Source organism: Protobothrops mucrosquamatus, unplaced genomic scaffold (assembly GCF_001527695.2).
Source record: "Protobothrops mucrosquamatus isolate PMUCROS unplaced genomic scaffold, P.Mucros_1.0 scaffold2202, whole genome shotgun sequence".
Taxonomy (NCBI): Eukaryota; Metazoa; Chordata; class Lepidosauria; order Squamata; family Viperidae; genus Protobothrops; species Protobothrops mucrosquamatus.
In genome coordinates, this window is record NW_015388294.1 from 44,232 (window position 1) to 58,797 (window position 14,566).

A 14,566-nucleotide genomic window follows, 5' to 3' on the forward strand; every position below is an offset into this window, starting at 1 on the left:
GCGATGGGTCGGACACGACTTCGCAACTAACAACAACAACAGGATGGACCCAGTTTGACTTGTAGAAAGGTTGTTTCACCACAAAATCTTTTCGAGTGAAAGATAAGCCTCCTATTATAGTATTTTACTTTTTTTTTAATTAAAAAAAGAGTTTGTTTAATGGTTTTAGGTAAATTATTGGGGATTGCATATGTAGGAGTGATACCTAAAATATTTAGGGATGCCAATTAGTTAGAATTTCTAAGGTAACTGAATAACTGATTTGGAAGAGATGTTGGGGGGTCTTCTAATCGACCCCCCGGCTTAAGCTGGAGACAAATGGCTGCCCACATCTCTTCTTAAAAACCTCCAGTGATGGAGCATCCACAACTTCTGGAAGCAAGCCATTCCACTGATGAATTGTTCTCACTGACAGGAAACATCTCTCTAATTCTAGGTTGGACCTAGGTAAAAATCAACACTATGAACAAGGTAAAAAAATCAATAAAATTATTTTTAGAAAAGGAAACCATAGCATTGTATAATAATAAATTATTTGTGTGACATAATTCTAAAAGCCTAAGGACTGCCAAGTGCAGCAGAGTGGTTTGATTGTAAGATTTTGCCATTTAAATTTTTCTTATTATAGGCATATACTTGTGAACCTTTTTTGGGGGTGGAAGCAAATATGCTACAAATACGCATCTGTATCTGAAGCCATGTCTGCAATTTTAACACTTTCACTCTGAAAAGCTAATCGTTAATTTTTAACAGGTTTTTTTTTTGTTTCTTATCAGCTCCTAGGTTACAATGAAAAACCTGTAAATCTTCAGATGTTCATTGGGACAGCAGACGATCGGTACTTACGGCCACATGCTTTCTACCAAGTGCACAGAATCACAGGAAAAACTGTTGCCACAGCTAGTCAAGAAATAATCCTTGCCAGCACAAAGGTTTTGGAAATTCCTCTTTTACCCGAAAACAATATGTCAGCCTGGTAAGTCTGAGGATTCTGCCAGGCAAATCCATATGTTGTATCCCAGATTTCATAGGCTTTCGTGGGTTTCGGGATACGTGATACTGATTATAACATATTAAACTGTAATCTTTATATATCAGCTTTCGAGCGCAGCTCTTTGCAACTTCTGTTTGGGGTGGGATTCTTGAGGCTTGAAGTGGACCCATTAAGAAAACAAAGATGCTTGGCTGGAGTGCAGGTGCTTCATGATGCAGTACGAATAAAATTATGCAGCTTCAGGTGGCCTTTATATCCTAGAATTAGTTGTGTAGTGTAGATATATGTACATGCTCGTGTATGCACAATACACACTCACACACTGACACGTTCACAAAAACATGCACAAAGATTATAACAGAAGGTCTTAGTTTTAGTTTGTGTTTGATTATTTGCAACTCTCTGAAGCAACTCTTCACTGACCTGCAGACACATTCATAACAACTCCTTCCCCCTCACCCACCCGCCCATTAATATTTGTCTGTAATCCTTGAACTAATGTTGATTCTTAAAAAAAGGTCAGGTCTGTTCAAAATAAGGGAAAAAAAAGTATTTTCTCTGAGGTAGTGAAGTACTAAGATCAGCAGAGTAAGGTAGGTTAAAATGGATTTATTCCAATATAATTTTGATGGCTTTCCAAAACACATTTGGCTGTATCGTGTCTGTTCTTTCACCCTTTATTTTCTATTCCCACTCCTCTCGTCTGCCCCCGGTCTGCACAAACATTGCTTGCTGTATTTGCAGGTATTGTTAAGCTATGGCTTGTTTGAATAAGGACGAGGGAGACTCATTTGCCCTCATTTGTAAGAAGGAGAATGTGAAATGAGAGCGTTTATGACTCTGCAAGCAATGCTTTTGCACATCTGATGCTGACTGACCCAGGGAGGGTCAGTTTATTATATATGTTTTTTATTGAGATGTTTTTTAAAAAATGATACCTGAAAACTGGTGATCAGCTGTCGTAAGAAGTGATCCATTTTTGCTAGATGTGGTTTTCAAGAGAATTATTTTGCAAATAATTCACAGATGTTCTGCAGTTAACCTCTGTCAGTCATCTATAGTCACAATCCTTTCAGATGAGCCCTGGAGATGTGCCTTTTCACTCTTTCTCTGTCCAGCCTGCAGCATTGTGCTACGTCTGATGAGCTCTAAGACTAAACACCAAGCAGAATTATATGATTGCTTGTACTGCCAGCAGCTGGCTGAGATTTTTATCCCCTGCAGCTCCATGCCTGATTGCTGCAAACAAAATAAATACCTTCCCACTTGTTCTAGTACAAAGGTACAATGTCCGGCTTGCAGTCTAACATGATAAGCAGCCCTGGTGGCGCAGTGGTGAGAATGCAGTGTTGCAGGCTAACTCTGCCCACAACGTGGAGTTTGACCGTATAAGTCTAAGTGCTATTGCTATAAATGGGTGACTTTTATGTTTGCAGATATTTAAACAAGAAAAATGCATGTTTAATTAGATAACACTTGGTCTGTGTTTTCTATTTTCTCCAGTATTGACTGTGCAGGTATTCTGAAACTCCGCAATTCAGACATAGAGCTTCGGAAGGGGGAGACGGATATTGGCAGAAAAAACACAAGAGTGAGGCTTGTATTTCGTGTCCATATCCCACAGCCTAGTGGGAAGGTCTTGTCCCTTCAAGTTGCATCTATACCTGTTGAATGCTGTAAGTTTCCTCCTGTTTTGGCTGCTGTGGGGCAGGGAATCTTCATATCCATAAATATTTCAATCAGCCAATACTTCAGGAATTAAGTTTGTACTTCATAAGAAATATTATATCTAGGTAGCTTTTTACCTTCTTGTGCTTAGACTTTTAGAAAGCTCCCTTTACTTATTCTGATATATTCATTTGTGGATTTTGTTTCTGAGACAGATAAGTTTCTCTGTGTCTCTCTTAATCAAATAGTACTAATCATGAAATGCTTTATTTGTGGTAAGTTGTTATGAGTTGTTATTGTATGAGTTGTTATTGTAGGGTTAGTTCATAGTGTGTGTCAAGCAATTTCAGAAATTCTGTAAGTAAACAGATTAAACTATAGTTCAACTACATATAGGAAAGCGTGTTGTACGTGTGAAATAAAAATGGCGAAGGCGGGGAGAAGAGAGAGAGACGATAAGAATTATATGTGTATACTTTCTTATGCATTTTTCTCTTTCTCTTTCATAAAGCTCAGAGATCTGCTCAGGAACTTCCTCAGATAGAGAAATACAGCATCAGTAATTGCTCTGCAAATGGAGGCCATGAAATGATTGTTACAGGCTGCAACTTCCTTCCAGAGTCAAAAATAATATTTCTGGAAAAGGGGCAAGGTAAGTTCACCTGTTTCAAGTAAGAGTTTCAAGAAAGAGTTTATTTCTGGAGGAACATACCAGAGTCTCTTAAGTTGCATTCAATCACGTTGTCTATTTTTGTACGGCGTCCTTTTAACCTGCAATGAAGTGCAACATTGTCTGAATTCAAAAGGAACTCGATAGAGTTGACCCCCTATCCAAGACAATGCAGTTCAGCGGTGAGAAATGTAGGAACCTGCATTTAGGTACCCTCCTAGTGTATCCAGTTGGCATCGCTTATAGGTGCTCTTTTCCCATTGAGCCAGATCAGCCCCATGCTTAACTGTGGACCTGACGGTTGTGTAAGTGTAAGATGAGAACTTTTCAAGATGGCTCAGATCCAACACAGGGTGAAATGTATTTAAAGTTGTCTTCTGCAGCAGTGGAGGTACTGAGTTTTTAGTTCTCCATTGCTGCATATTTTTTGGGATATGCAGCAATTCTTTTATCATGATTGGGGGGGGGCATTTAGTGCCAGAGCAGTCAGTGACTCCTTGCAGTTTCCATATTGTTTGCAAAGGAAATCAATCAGATCCAGATGACTTTGGGTTCCAGTGTTGGGGCAGATTGTAACAATCTGCTTGCCTTGTTATTTTGGATTATTTCCAGTTTGTAGATTTCGAGATAGGACCGTGGAACAGTAAGAACTACTGTCTGTTTGTAGATTCATTTATTCTTATTGCTTGATTAAACTGGACAGATTTAACCTCTCTTTGACTTGAAAGATTTGTACAATTAGAACCAGTCATGTACACGGAGGGAGACACCTTTTTCTGTTAGGCAATGGAATGAAACTCAAGATAGGTATTGCATGGCCAAATACTAATATATGTCTGCAACGAGTACAAGTCTCGTTTTCAAATGAACACTATTAAGAGCTGCACACTGTGTGTTTGTATGTATTTAATAATTGAGTTATTTTAGAACAAAACTGATATGCGACCTGAAACTTTTGTCTTTGTAGATGGACGGCCCCAATGGGAGGTGGAAGGAAAAATAATAAGAGATAGGAGTCAAGAGGTGAGGTTTTTTTTTTTTTTAAAAAAAAGTACAAAATTATTTTACTGATTTCTGTAAAGATCCTGGTGGAAAATTAAACATGACGTAGGCAGCTCCCCCCCCCCCTTTAACACTTACATCAATTGTGCAAAAACATTAGCAGAATTTGAGCCAGGTTTTTAGGAGGAGAAGGCTAAAGTGGTGAATGATGTAATATTAAATAGAAAAAAAATTAACCTTCAGTCTTGGGAGACTAGAAAGGGCAAAATGATGTGCAGAAAGTAAACACTAATAGCATAGGAATAATAAAGATACAGCAGCTGCCAGGTTTGGTTCACAAACTTGGGAACTTAGAAGTAAAACCTTTTTCAGAAACTGAAGTGCCAACTCCGTCCCCTTTCCCCATTGGTGTCTTCAGCGTGCAGATGTTAGCTTAGTAAGCTTAACATTTTGGAAAATTATATTGATTAGAATAGGTAAGTTATTCTGACCTTGATTTAAAACGTTCCATAAATCAAAGCAGATAGACACTCCAAGAAATGATTTCATAACAAGAAATATATTTATTATCAGATAGGTTACTTGCCTTTATGACGAATGCCTCTGATATTACATCTCCTGTTCATTTCTATCGGTAAAAAGATGAAGCTCTCCCTTCATACCATATCTATAGCAGTACAGGCTCATCGGGTGACATCTGATGGGCCATGCTTCTCTCAGACAAAGACATTCCAAACTGGCTTGTGCCCAAAGAAGTCTCCCAAAGCCCCTTTGAAACTCCTCCCACTGACCTATTACTAACATTAGGGTTACATAGAGCTATACAAGGTTACATGGATCTATATGGACCAGAATATAAGTACTCAGTAAAAGCATGGTCCTGCACTTAAGACAATAGCTTCGTGAGGTCTCTTCCCTGTCTTTTGAAGTAGAACCAACCCATAGGTGGGAGACTCCAAAACATCCTGCCACTTTTCCTTAGAAAAAATTAGCTTGTAAAAAGCTGTCAACGCCGAGAAGCTCTTTTTAAAAAAAATGGCTTTAGGGAATACAGCATGTACTTTCTCAGGTCTAATGAAGACGTGGAGGCTTATCTAGGTGATGAAAAAAAATCCTTCTGAGACACACTCCAGTCTTTTTTTCTGTCGTTTTATTCATTTTTACACAGGCTGCGCTCGTTCTTGAAGTTCCTCCGTATCACAACAAATCAATTCCAGCCGCCGTCCACGTGCAGTTCTATGTGTGCAACGGCAAAAGGAAAAAAAGCCAGGCTCAGCGTTTCACATATACTCCAGGTACCGATTATTGGCAAAGAAATGAGTGAGAATGGTTGTTTTTTTTCCTTTCAAATGTCTCTAGTCCGTTGCCCTGATTCTGAGATATGTTGCTTATTTTACGTAGAAAACTAGGTATGAATCGGAGAAAAAAAATCTTAAAGAGGAATTTTGAATGCTTTTCCTAGCGTCAATTGAACTGTGTTTTTTTTTTTTAAGGCGCCAGGCTAGAAACCAGGAGACAGTGAGTTCTAGTTCTGCCTTAGGCATGAAAGCTGGCTGAGTGATTTCTCACTCTGCCCATCCCACCTCAGAGAGCTGGAGGAAGGAGGAAAGAGTATTATGTACGTTTGCATCCTTGAGTTGTTTATAAAGTTAATTATTTATTATTTATTTATTTATTAAATTTATATACCGCCCTATCTCCCTTGCGGGACTCAGGGCGGTGAACAGGCGATACTAAAAAACCACGATAATAAATAAATAGTTTCTGTTTTAAAATCGAATTAAATAATAGGCCTGTTCTAAAAACACACCCATACAAAAAAAACCCCACTGAAACACAATCAGACTACGCCAGGCCGGCCGCACGGAATAGATGGGCCTTCAGGGCTCGGCGAAAAAGATAAGTTAAAAAAACTAAAAAAAGTATTTCAGTTTACTTTCAAGTTTCTAACTAGGACTGCAAATGAGGAGCAAGGCAGCTTTGCATCTTAAATTCTAATTCTGGGTGAATAAACTATTGTTTGAAGGTTAGAAATAAGAAAAGCATGGAGCTGAAGGCCTTTGCTGCGATCTTTGATCCGTAGTAAACTCCGACAGCCTATGTCTTGTGGTTCTCAGTTCTCTGATAAACCATGTCAGAAAATGTACATTCAGGACTGGTGAACAGTCATAGATTCCAAACCGTTTTTGAATGAGACTCTACTCAAGCTCAAAATTCTCAGCTCCAGAATGTCGTTCTTTAATTCCTGTTACTATAATGAGGAAACCCTGATCTGTATTATCCCAGAATAAGCCAATATATTTCATATCATCCTTTTCAAGTATGTCGTAGTTAACTGCATTTTTCATGTGTATTCATTTTTCATGTATATTCACTGCCATTCAAGGGGGAGGAATTGGAGGATATGGAGAGTTTGTATGATCAAAAAAAGGGGGGGGGGAGAGAGCGCGCCGGACCCAAGGCCACAGGCAGAGGCAGTTAGCAATGCCACACACGTAGGCAGGGGAGGCAAGAAAAGATTAGTCATCTGTGTGAAAGCTGCAATTAAGGCGCAGCCCAATCGGCTGGGACCGGTGACGAGGTCCAGGAGCCGGGCGCAGACGATGGGTGGCTTATAAAGGGACTCCCGTATGGACTGGCATTTAACCCTGACGATGTCGGAAGGATTCCGACGAAAGCTTGGTGTGTATATGTTTTGTGTTATTAAACTTTTTTAGTTTAATATACTCCTGGTGCTCACAGCTTATTTATTGAAGATGATCACACCCAGGAGTCACGTTTTTAGTTTTAATGTCATTAGAACTGCCATTCATGCGCATGCTAGTTTTGATGTGGGGGGGGAAGGGTAGAACGACTTGAGTTCTGTTTATCATTTCATCGGTGAACGTTAGCTGATCCTTGTTTTCTTGTTACACAGTTGTATTGAAACAAGAGAACAGAGATGAAATGGATTTGACTTCAGTTCCATCGTTGTCCCTGACTCGCTGTAAAGGACTCTCTCCTGTCCAAACCCAGTTGCCTTCACCTGACCCAGGGCTCTCACACGATAGTTTACTTTCTGCGTCCTCCAGGAACCTCGTATGTCCCATACAGCAGCCATTCACGCCCATGGTCTCCTCCGCAGTAACTCAGTTGTCCCACATACAAGGTAGAAGCATTAGTCCAGGTGAAGATCACCCTGTTCTGTCTTCAGCTGTAGTCCATCCGTCTTTTCAGGTAACGGCGGCATCCTCTGTGGGGCCTCCCTACCAGCCTATGCAGCCCAACGTTGTGTTTAATGGACAATCTGGTCTTCCCATGGATCCTGCCTCTTCTAGTCAAGGCTACGAGGCAATGTCCTTTCAGCAAGATGCACCCGTACCTCCACTGCTCAACCTCGGCTGTCAGTCTCTGCCACCAATCCCATATCCTTCTTCAAGTTCAGGTTCAGTGTCAACTTCTGTTGCAACAGGAGGACATACTTCAGCACACCTAGCTCACTCGAGACACTCCTCACCTCATTTGCAGCCCATGCGGTACCATTGTCCCGATCCTCAGCATAGTCCTGTCTCTTCCGCAGTGACTCAGTCCCTTGGACATCCTTCCACACAGTTGCAGCAAATGACTTATTCTTCGAATCCAGGTAACTCCTCCTCATCATCCCCCAACTCTTCTCATTCTTTAGTCCATTCACCACGGTCTGGGCCATCTTCGCCACAGTTGCAACCTATACCTTACCATCTTTCTAGCTCGGGATCTGCCTCATCTCCTCCTCCTCCTCCTCCTCCTCCTCCTCCTCCTCCTCCAGCCTCTGTCAGTCAGCCTGGGCAACAGTCCCCACAGGAGCATAGCCCAGGTTTGGGAGGAATCGCCACAGCTTCATCTTTGATGCATCATAACATATGTGACACATCTCCATTTCCATCAGAAGGGTCAGCCGTTCATGTTAAGCCTGAACCAGAAGATCAAGAGTTAAATTTTCAGACAATGGGATTGCAAGACATCACGTTAGATGATGGTAAGTGATGCTACGTTAGGAAAATATGGTTAAACAGCTTAGTACTTTTAGAGGCCTCATATAAGGAAGGAAGGATTATTACGGATGCCGTACATATATGTGAACTCAGGTATCGTATTTTCCAGGCCATTGTAATATCCTGTTCCCCTGGGAGCGCAGAACACTTGAACATTACGTGACTCTAGGGATGGCCTTCCCCATTTAGAACTTGGTGCACATCAGGCTTGCATAAAAACATCTTTTAGAATTCTTAGATTTTGTTTACGTGGGACTTTTAGTACAAGAAATATATGCAAATCCATTGTTCAAAGATATTTTATCTTTTTTCCTCTTAACTCTTTCTCAACGCCTAGCTTTCATGTCCATACATTATCATTATTGGAAAGGCCATTGTTGATTTCATTGTTCGGGGAATGTCCTTATCTTTCACGATCTTTCCTAGAACTCACTTAGAAATGAAGAAGCTTCTTAGATGAGAAGCAAAAACATCTTCAAAGAAAAATCCAAAAGTCCAGTGGCCTTTAAGACGAAAGCACCTTTGGGACAGCTGTTCAGCTAATATCAGCAAAATAGCAAGAGTTCAGAGAGAGCAACCCCACATATATTCATTCAGTGGCCAATCAGTGAATGAATATTGGGTGATTACGTCCATTCTCAATCATTTTTGAATGAGCATGTCTTAGTTGCGTTCATGTGTGTGTGTGTGTGAAGAATACAGATATGAAGACTGAGAAAGATTGGGCAAGGACTTCCATCTAGGATGCTTTATTCATTAGTTGTCAAATAACATTAGGAACATCTTAAAGTTGCCAAATTTGAGAAACATGGGTAACTTTAAAGTGTTTTTGATCTTTGGGACCTGGTGACCCAATGCTTCCAGTGATCTTCTGGTGATTAGCTGGAGTGGTTGAAGTCCTTGTTAACTATGCCTGATTATTTCTCGAAAGAAGTAATTCCCTAAGGAAAGGTCTCATTCCAAAGCTAGTTTAAAGTGCCGTGTCTGCTTCACTCACAAATATGTCATCATGTTTAACCATTGGCAAGCTTTCTGCTTCTGGTCATAGGCCGTGGTTAGAAACCATAGTATGGGGTTCATCCTCAACACGGCAAGGCAAAAATCGAACAATTTAGCTCATTGTGGCTTACAGTATTATGATGGGAATGAGAAGAAATTTCGAAGATCATTCAGTCCAGCTTCTGCACAGTACAAGAAGGATATGATTGTAGTGTGACACCTGCATAGTCTCTGGGTAACAAACTGATTAAAATCCCCCACTGCCATCATGGCTTGGTTAAATGCTCCGGTTAAATCGTTTGTTTCAAAAAAAGGATCATCTGTGTGTTTTTTTGATTTTGTACGCGATTACAGTTTCATCCTTTTTAATGCTTTCCTCCCAACTTTCCTAGATTTCTTTTTATCAGATTTCTGGGTAAATATGTGCATTTTTTATATATATGATAATGATAATGATAATGATGATAAAGTTGGAAGGGACCTCGGAGGTCATCTAGTCCAACCCCCTGCTCAGGCAGGAAACCCTATACCATTTCGGACAAATGGCTGTCCAATTTTTTCTTAAAAACTTCCAGTGTTGGTGCATTCACCGCTTCTGGAGGCAGGTTGTTCCACTGGTTAATATATATATATGCTCCTCTTCTTTCCGTTTGATTTATCAGAAAAAAAGATAGTATTCAGGGGGAAATTGGATCACGCACACATATATATATATATTTTTCAAAAAAATAAACCTTCCAGTTCTGAGATCCTCCTCCAGCTTCAGCAATACCCATCCGATTATATTTTCTTCTCAAAATAAGACTCTGTATCTGTCTGGTACTTAATTCAAGCCGTGTGACTATATATATTTACAGTGCCATTTAAGTTTCCCTTGCTATATTTATTAGCAAGATACTAGACTCCAAAACCACAGCCCTGCTTTCTCCTTTCTCCTAATTGGTGGAGAGCAAGAAGCTGAGCAGCAACCTGGAATAGCTCTTGAGTTTGTCTTTTCTCCCAGGCAAGGTCATACTTACCAGGCTTTTGCCAAACATGTTTTTCTGGATTTGTCAGACACACTCCAGCATTAAAATGAAAGGAAAAAAAAAAAGCTCTCCAGTCTGGCAGCAGAGGTCGTAGTTCAAATGTTTCCTGAGATAGCTAGTTCATTTCTAAGGGGGGGGAAACTATTTATAAGCCCTGTTTCTTTTTGGGGATTTAAAAATGTACATAATTTATAAAGACCGAAGTGGATGCGTGACTAAGAAGGCACGGCGCTTGCAGGATGCCTTCCGCGAAAGGGGACGTTAAAAGTGCAGCTAAGGCTTTATCTTCACACGGTTAGTTTTATAACCCTTGCTTCCCCCCCCCTCCCCATTCTTATTGCAAGAGAAAACTGAAGTCATGTCAGTGTGTTTAAAAAAAAAACACAAAAAAAACCTTGCCTGAAATCAATCCGGCTGACTATTTTGCAGTAAATAACATGTTGTATAATATAATAACATTGATCCAAATTCAGATTGGCAGCAGTCTTTTCAGAGTTGGGTTGCAACTCCGTAGGGATAGGAGTTGTGGAGAGAGAGAGAGAAAAAAAATATCGGTATCGGATGGAGACATCAACGTGTCCTAAATCCCAAACAAAGACACATAATCCCAGAAGAATATGTCATGTGATCCGTTATGTACAGTGGAGTCTCCTGAAAGCTCATCGCTGTTACCAAACTCTGCCAAGAACACATTAACACCTCAAGTGTTTGTGTGTGGAAATAGAATAAATTTTGGGGCAGCGCAGGATACAAGCAGAATTCAGGAATCCCACCGAATAGATTAGCTCTTCGTGTTTCTGGGCTCTTTGGGCAGATTTATTTCTTTCTTAAAAGACTTTGGAGTGGAAGACGCTTTAACCCTGCGCTGCTTTGCATCTTCCTACCTTTGGGTTGTGTGGTTAGGTTTCTGTAGGGACAAGCCTGTGTTGAGTGAGTTCAATTTGGGAATACAGCCAGCAGAATATAAGACTTATATACCACTTCATAGTGCTTTACAGCCCCTCTCTAAGCGGTTTACACAAGTCAGCCTATTTGCCCCCAACAATCTGGGTCCTCATTTTACCGGCCTCAGAAGGATGGAAGGCTGAAATTTTAATATGCTTTTCAGGAAGGTTTAAAAAATGGGGGCACCAGACTATAAATAAGCAGCTTGTAGTTCAGGAAAAAAAGGCTCTCTCTCTATATATATAAAACAAAAGATAAGATGAGGAATAGAGTTTCTACCAAATCCTGAGCTTGGCAAATAGAAATCTGACCTTTTTACAATCATAAAGCTGTCAGTCCCTTGAAGTCTTCTGAAGAACAAAGGTTGCCAAATGTTTGGGATCAGTGACAAATAAGCCGAGACAGAACAGTGTTCAGGGGTGGGGGATGTAATCATATGTGCTGCATCATCGCTTAGTCCAGGGGTAGTCAACCTTGGCTCTTTTATGACTCGTGGACTTCAACTCCCAGAATTCCTGAGCCAGCTTAGCTGGCTCAGGAATTCTGGGAATTGAAGTCCACGAGTCATAAAAGAGCCAAGGTTGACTACCCCTGGCTTAGCCCATCAGAGTCTTGTCCACATCTATTTTGAGGGATGTTCCCAGAACGCCTCACTGTTGGCCCTCTGCATCTGATGGCCGTGGGGCGTTGCAGCCGGAGACGGAGTTGGGACCTCTTTGAGACAGCCAATTGCATCTTTATTTTACAAACAATGAGCAGGGATGATAAGCTTTCAGAAAGGCAGGACAAGAAGCAACGGGTGGAAACTAACCAAAGAGAGAAGCAACCTAGAACTAAGGAGAAACTTCCTGACAGTTAGAACAATTAACCAGTGGAACAACCTGCCTCCAGAAGCGGTGAATGCGCCAACACTGGAAGTTTTTAAGAAGAGACTGGACAGCCATTTGTCTGAAATGGTGTAGGGTTTCCTGCCTGAGCAGGGGGTTGGACTCGATGACCTCCAAGGTCCCTTCCAACTTTATCATCATCATTATTATTATTAATAAAGAAAGCTAGCAAATGCAATACTCGATTTTGGCTGCCTGAAACGCTCATGGAAACGGCTGTCCGTTTTCAGCCAACTAGACCATGTTGTGAAAAGGAAGGGAGAAGGGGAGCTGAACAACAGAGGACATTTCTCCAAGCTGAAACAGCCATACTTCTCGTTTCTTAGTCAATACTTTTGACTCCTGTTCGTATCCCTAACTAGGTTTGGATAATGGCTTTTAAAGAACGGCCACGAAAGAAGGGAAACTTTACCTAATTCTTAGAGGTTTCGTGAGCAGCAGGTCAAGTTTTGTCCCTCTGACTTCCCAGCATCTTCTCAACAACCAAAAACATTTTAAAATGTTTTGCGTGGGCTCTTCCTTCTTGATTTGAAGATCCAGTGTAGCTTCTAACTGTTACTAAGTGACTGGACGTAACTCAAAGACTACTTGTTTGAGCCATAAAGTGCAGCCTAACCTGGGGTAGATCCCAACCGTAGCACCTTCCAAATGCCCACTTCCAGAAGTTTTTACTTCTCGGCGGAAGCTCAGTGGGATAATCTGTATGCATTGGGAAGACCTAGTTATGGAGTCTCTTATGATGGAACTACTTAGGGCTGAGAAGACCTTTCAGCCAGATCTTTCAAAATGGCCATTTTGGAGCAGGCTGTCTAGAAGTAGGATCTGAGCCACCCAGAGACTTTAAAGGGGACGATTGCCCCCCTGAAATGGTAGCCTGACGCCAACTGGCAGCTGATGTAGCTCCAGGAATATAGATGCCGCTACAGGGACTGACCTCGTTGTGCCCATCACTCCCTGGGCTGCTGCATTGTATTTATTTATTCAATGTATACGCCGCACGGTGAATCAGTTAAAAGCTTTCAGATAATCTTCAAGGACAGATCCGTGAAAAGCGAATTGCAGTAGATGTCTCAACCGGTTTGGAAGTAACCAGCACTGCAGGAGGGGGGGGTGGGTGTCTAAACACGCATTACTCTGAAACTGATGTTTATGGAAGACATAAAAACCATGCTGATCCTTCTCTCCTTTTCTGATGTAGTGACGGAAATCATCGGAAGAGACATGCCGCAGATTTCTGCGTCCCGTGGGGCAGGAGCTGCCGTCCTGCGGAAACCTGGAGACGACCAGGAAGCCTTGCACTTTCCCTCTGAATAATGCTATGTCCCTCTTTAGATTTACTGTGCTTCCGATTACGTGGCCTTGATGATCCTGGACACTTCTGGATCCCCTGCAGAGCTGTCCTGGGAGAGAGCGGGAGAGAGAGTGGTAACAGGCAAACAGGTTGACTTCTAGATTTTTAGGATGCCGTATAAAAAAATAAAAAAAAATAAAATAAAAAAGCTACTTTATAAAAATGGACACCAAGAAGTGACCCAAGATACTCTTAACTTTGAGTAAAAAAAAATACCAATGAGCTTTGCTCGTCTTGTGCATTTAACATAATTCTTTTATATTAAGTGCTTAATTGTATGGAGAAACGTAGTTTTGCTCTCAATATGCACAGTTACTGAATGTGGGTAATTTTTTTTTTTTTTTTTAAAAAAACACACCATCTTTGTATGCTGCTTTTCTTTAGGAGAGATACTAAGATTGTAATAAAAATTTGTATACCTTTTGGACGGTCTTTTTGAAGAGCCTTTAGGCATAATGTGGTTTAAAAAAAGTTTTTTTTTAAATGATAATAATAATAATAATAATAATATAATAATGCTGTCTTTCGGAGGCACAGAAGTATCTATCATCTGAAGCAATGCCTTTGGAAGTCTTAACGTAGGAATAATGATTATCGTTTTCTTTGGAGCTTTAGGAAGCAAAGCCAAATACAGATCTGTGTTCTTGAGACACTGAAAAAGTTTGGTAGGCTGCAAAGAGACCATTCCGTCGTGGAAAGATTGGGATAGAAATGACATTCCAAAACCTGACTTTTGTACCTTCATACCTTTGCTAGCACAGACCTTGTTCTAACAGAAGCACTTGTTCAAAACTATTTATATACGTGCTCGTTTTTAATGAAGCCATTATACAATTTTGGGCTATGTCAAAAGGCTGTGTTCCACATGGAGTCCTTTTGATCAGACTTGTTTAAACTGTTAAACTGCTGTTCTTGAGATTCCTCAGGTAGAGAACTTCACATGGTCTATTCTGGTTTTTTTTTCCCCTGTTAGATGTGTCTGAAAATGTATGTTGGCATTTATATGGGC

At 40.8% G+C, this 14,566-nt stretch overlaps 1 protein-coding gene across 1 annotated transcript in view; it reads left to right on the forward strand.

The window, feature by feature from the left end:
* NFATC3 (nuclear factor of activated T cells 3) overlaps positions 1-14,060 on the forward strand; it is a 44,457-nt gene extending 30,397 nt beyond the window's left edge. Inside the window, exons 4-10 of the mRNA XM_015824322.1 lie at positions 777-976; positions 2,498-2,670; positions 3,174-3,314; positions 4,300-4,355; positions 5,503-5,629; positions 7,252-8,331; positions 13,405-14,060. Of these exons, the coding sequence (XP_015679808.1) occupies positions 777-976; positions 2,498-2,670; positions 3,174-3,314; positions 4,300-4,355; positions 5,503-5,629; positions 7,252-8,331; positions 13,405-13,520 (1,893 nt within the window). The 3' untranslated portion in view covers positions 13,521-14,060. The remainder of the gene's footprint in view (positions 1-776; positions 977-2,497; positions 2,671-3,173; positions 3,315-4,299; positions 4,356-5,502; positions 5,630-7,251; positions 8,332-13,404) is intronic.
* The last annotated feature ends 506 nt before the right edge of the window (positions 14,061-14,566 follow it).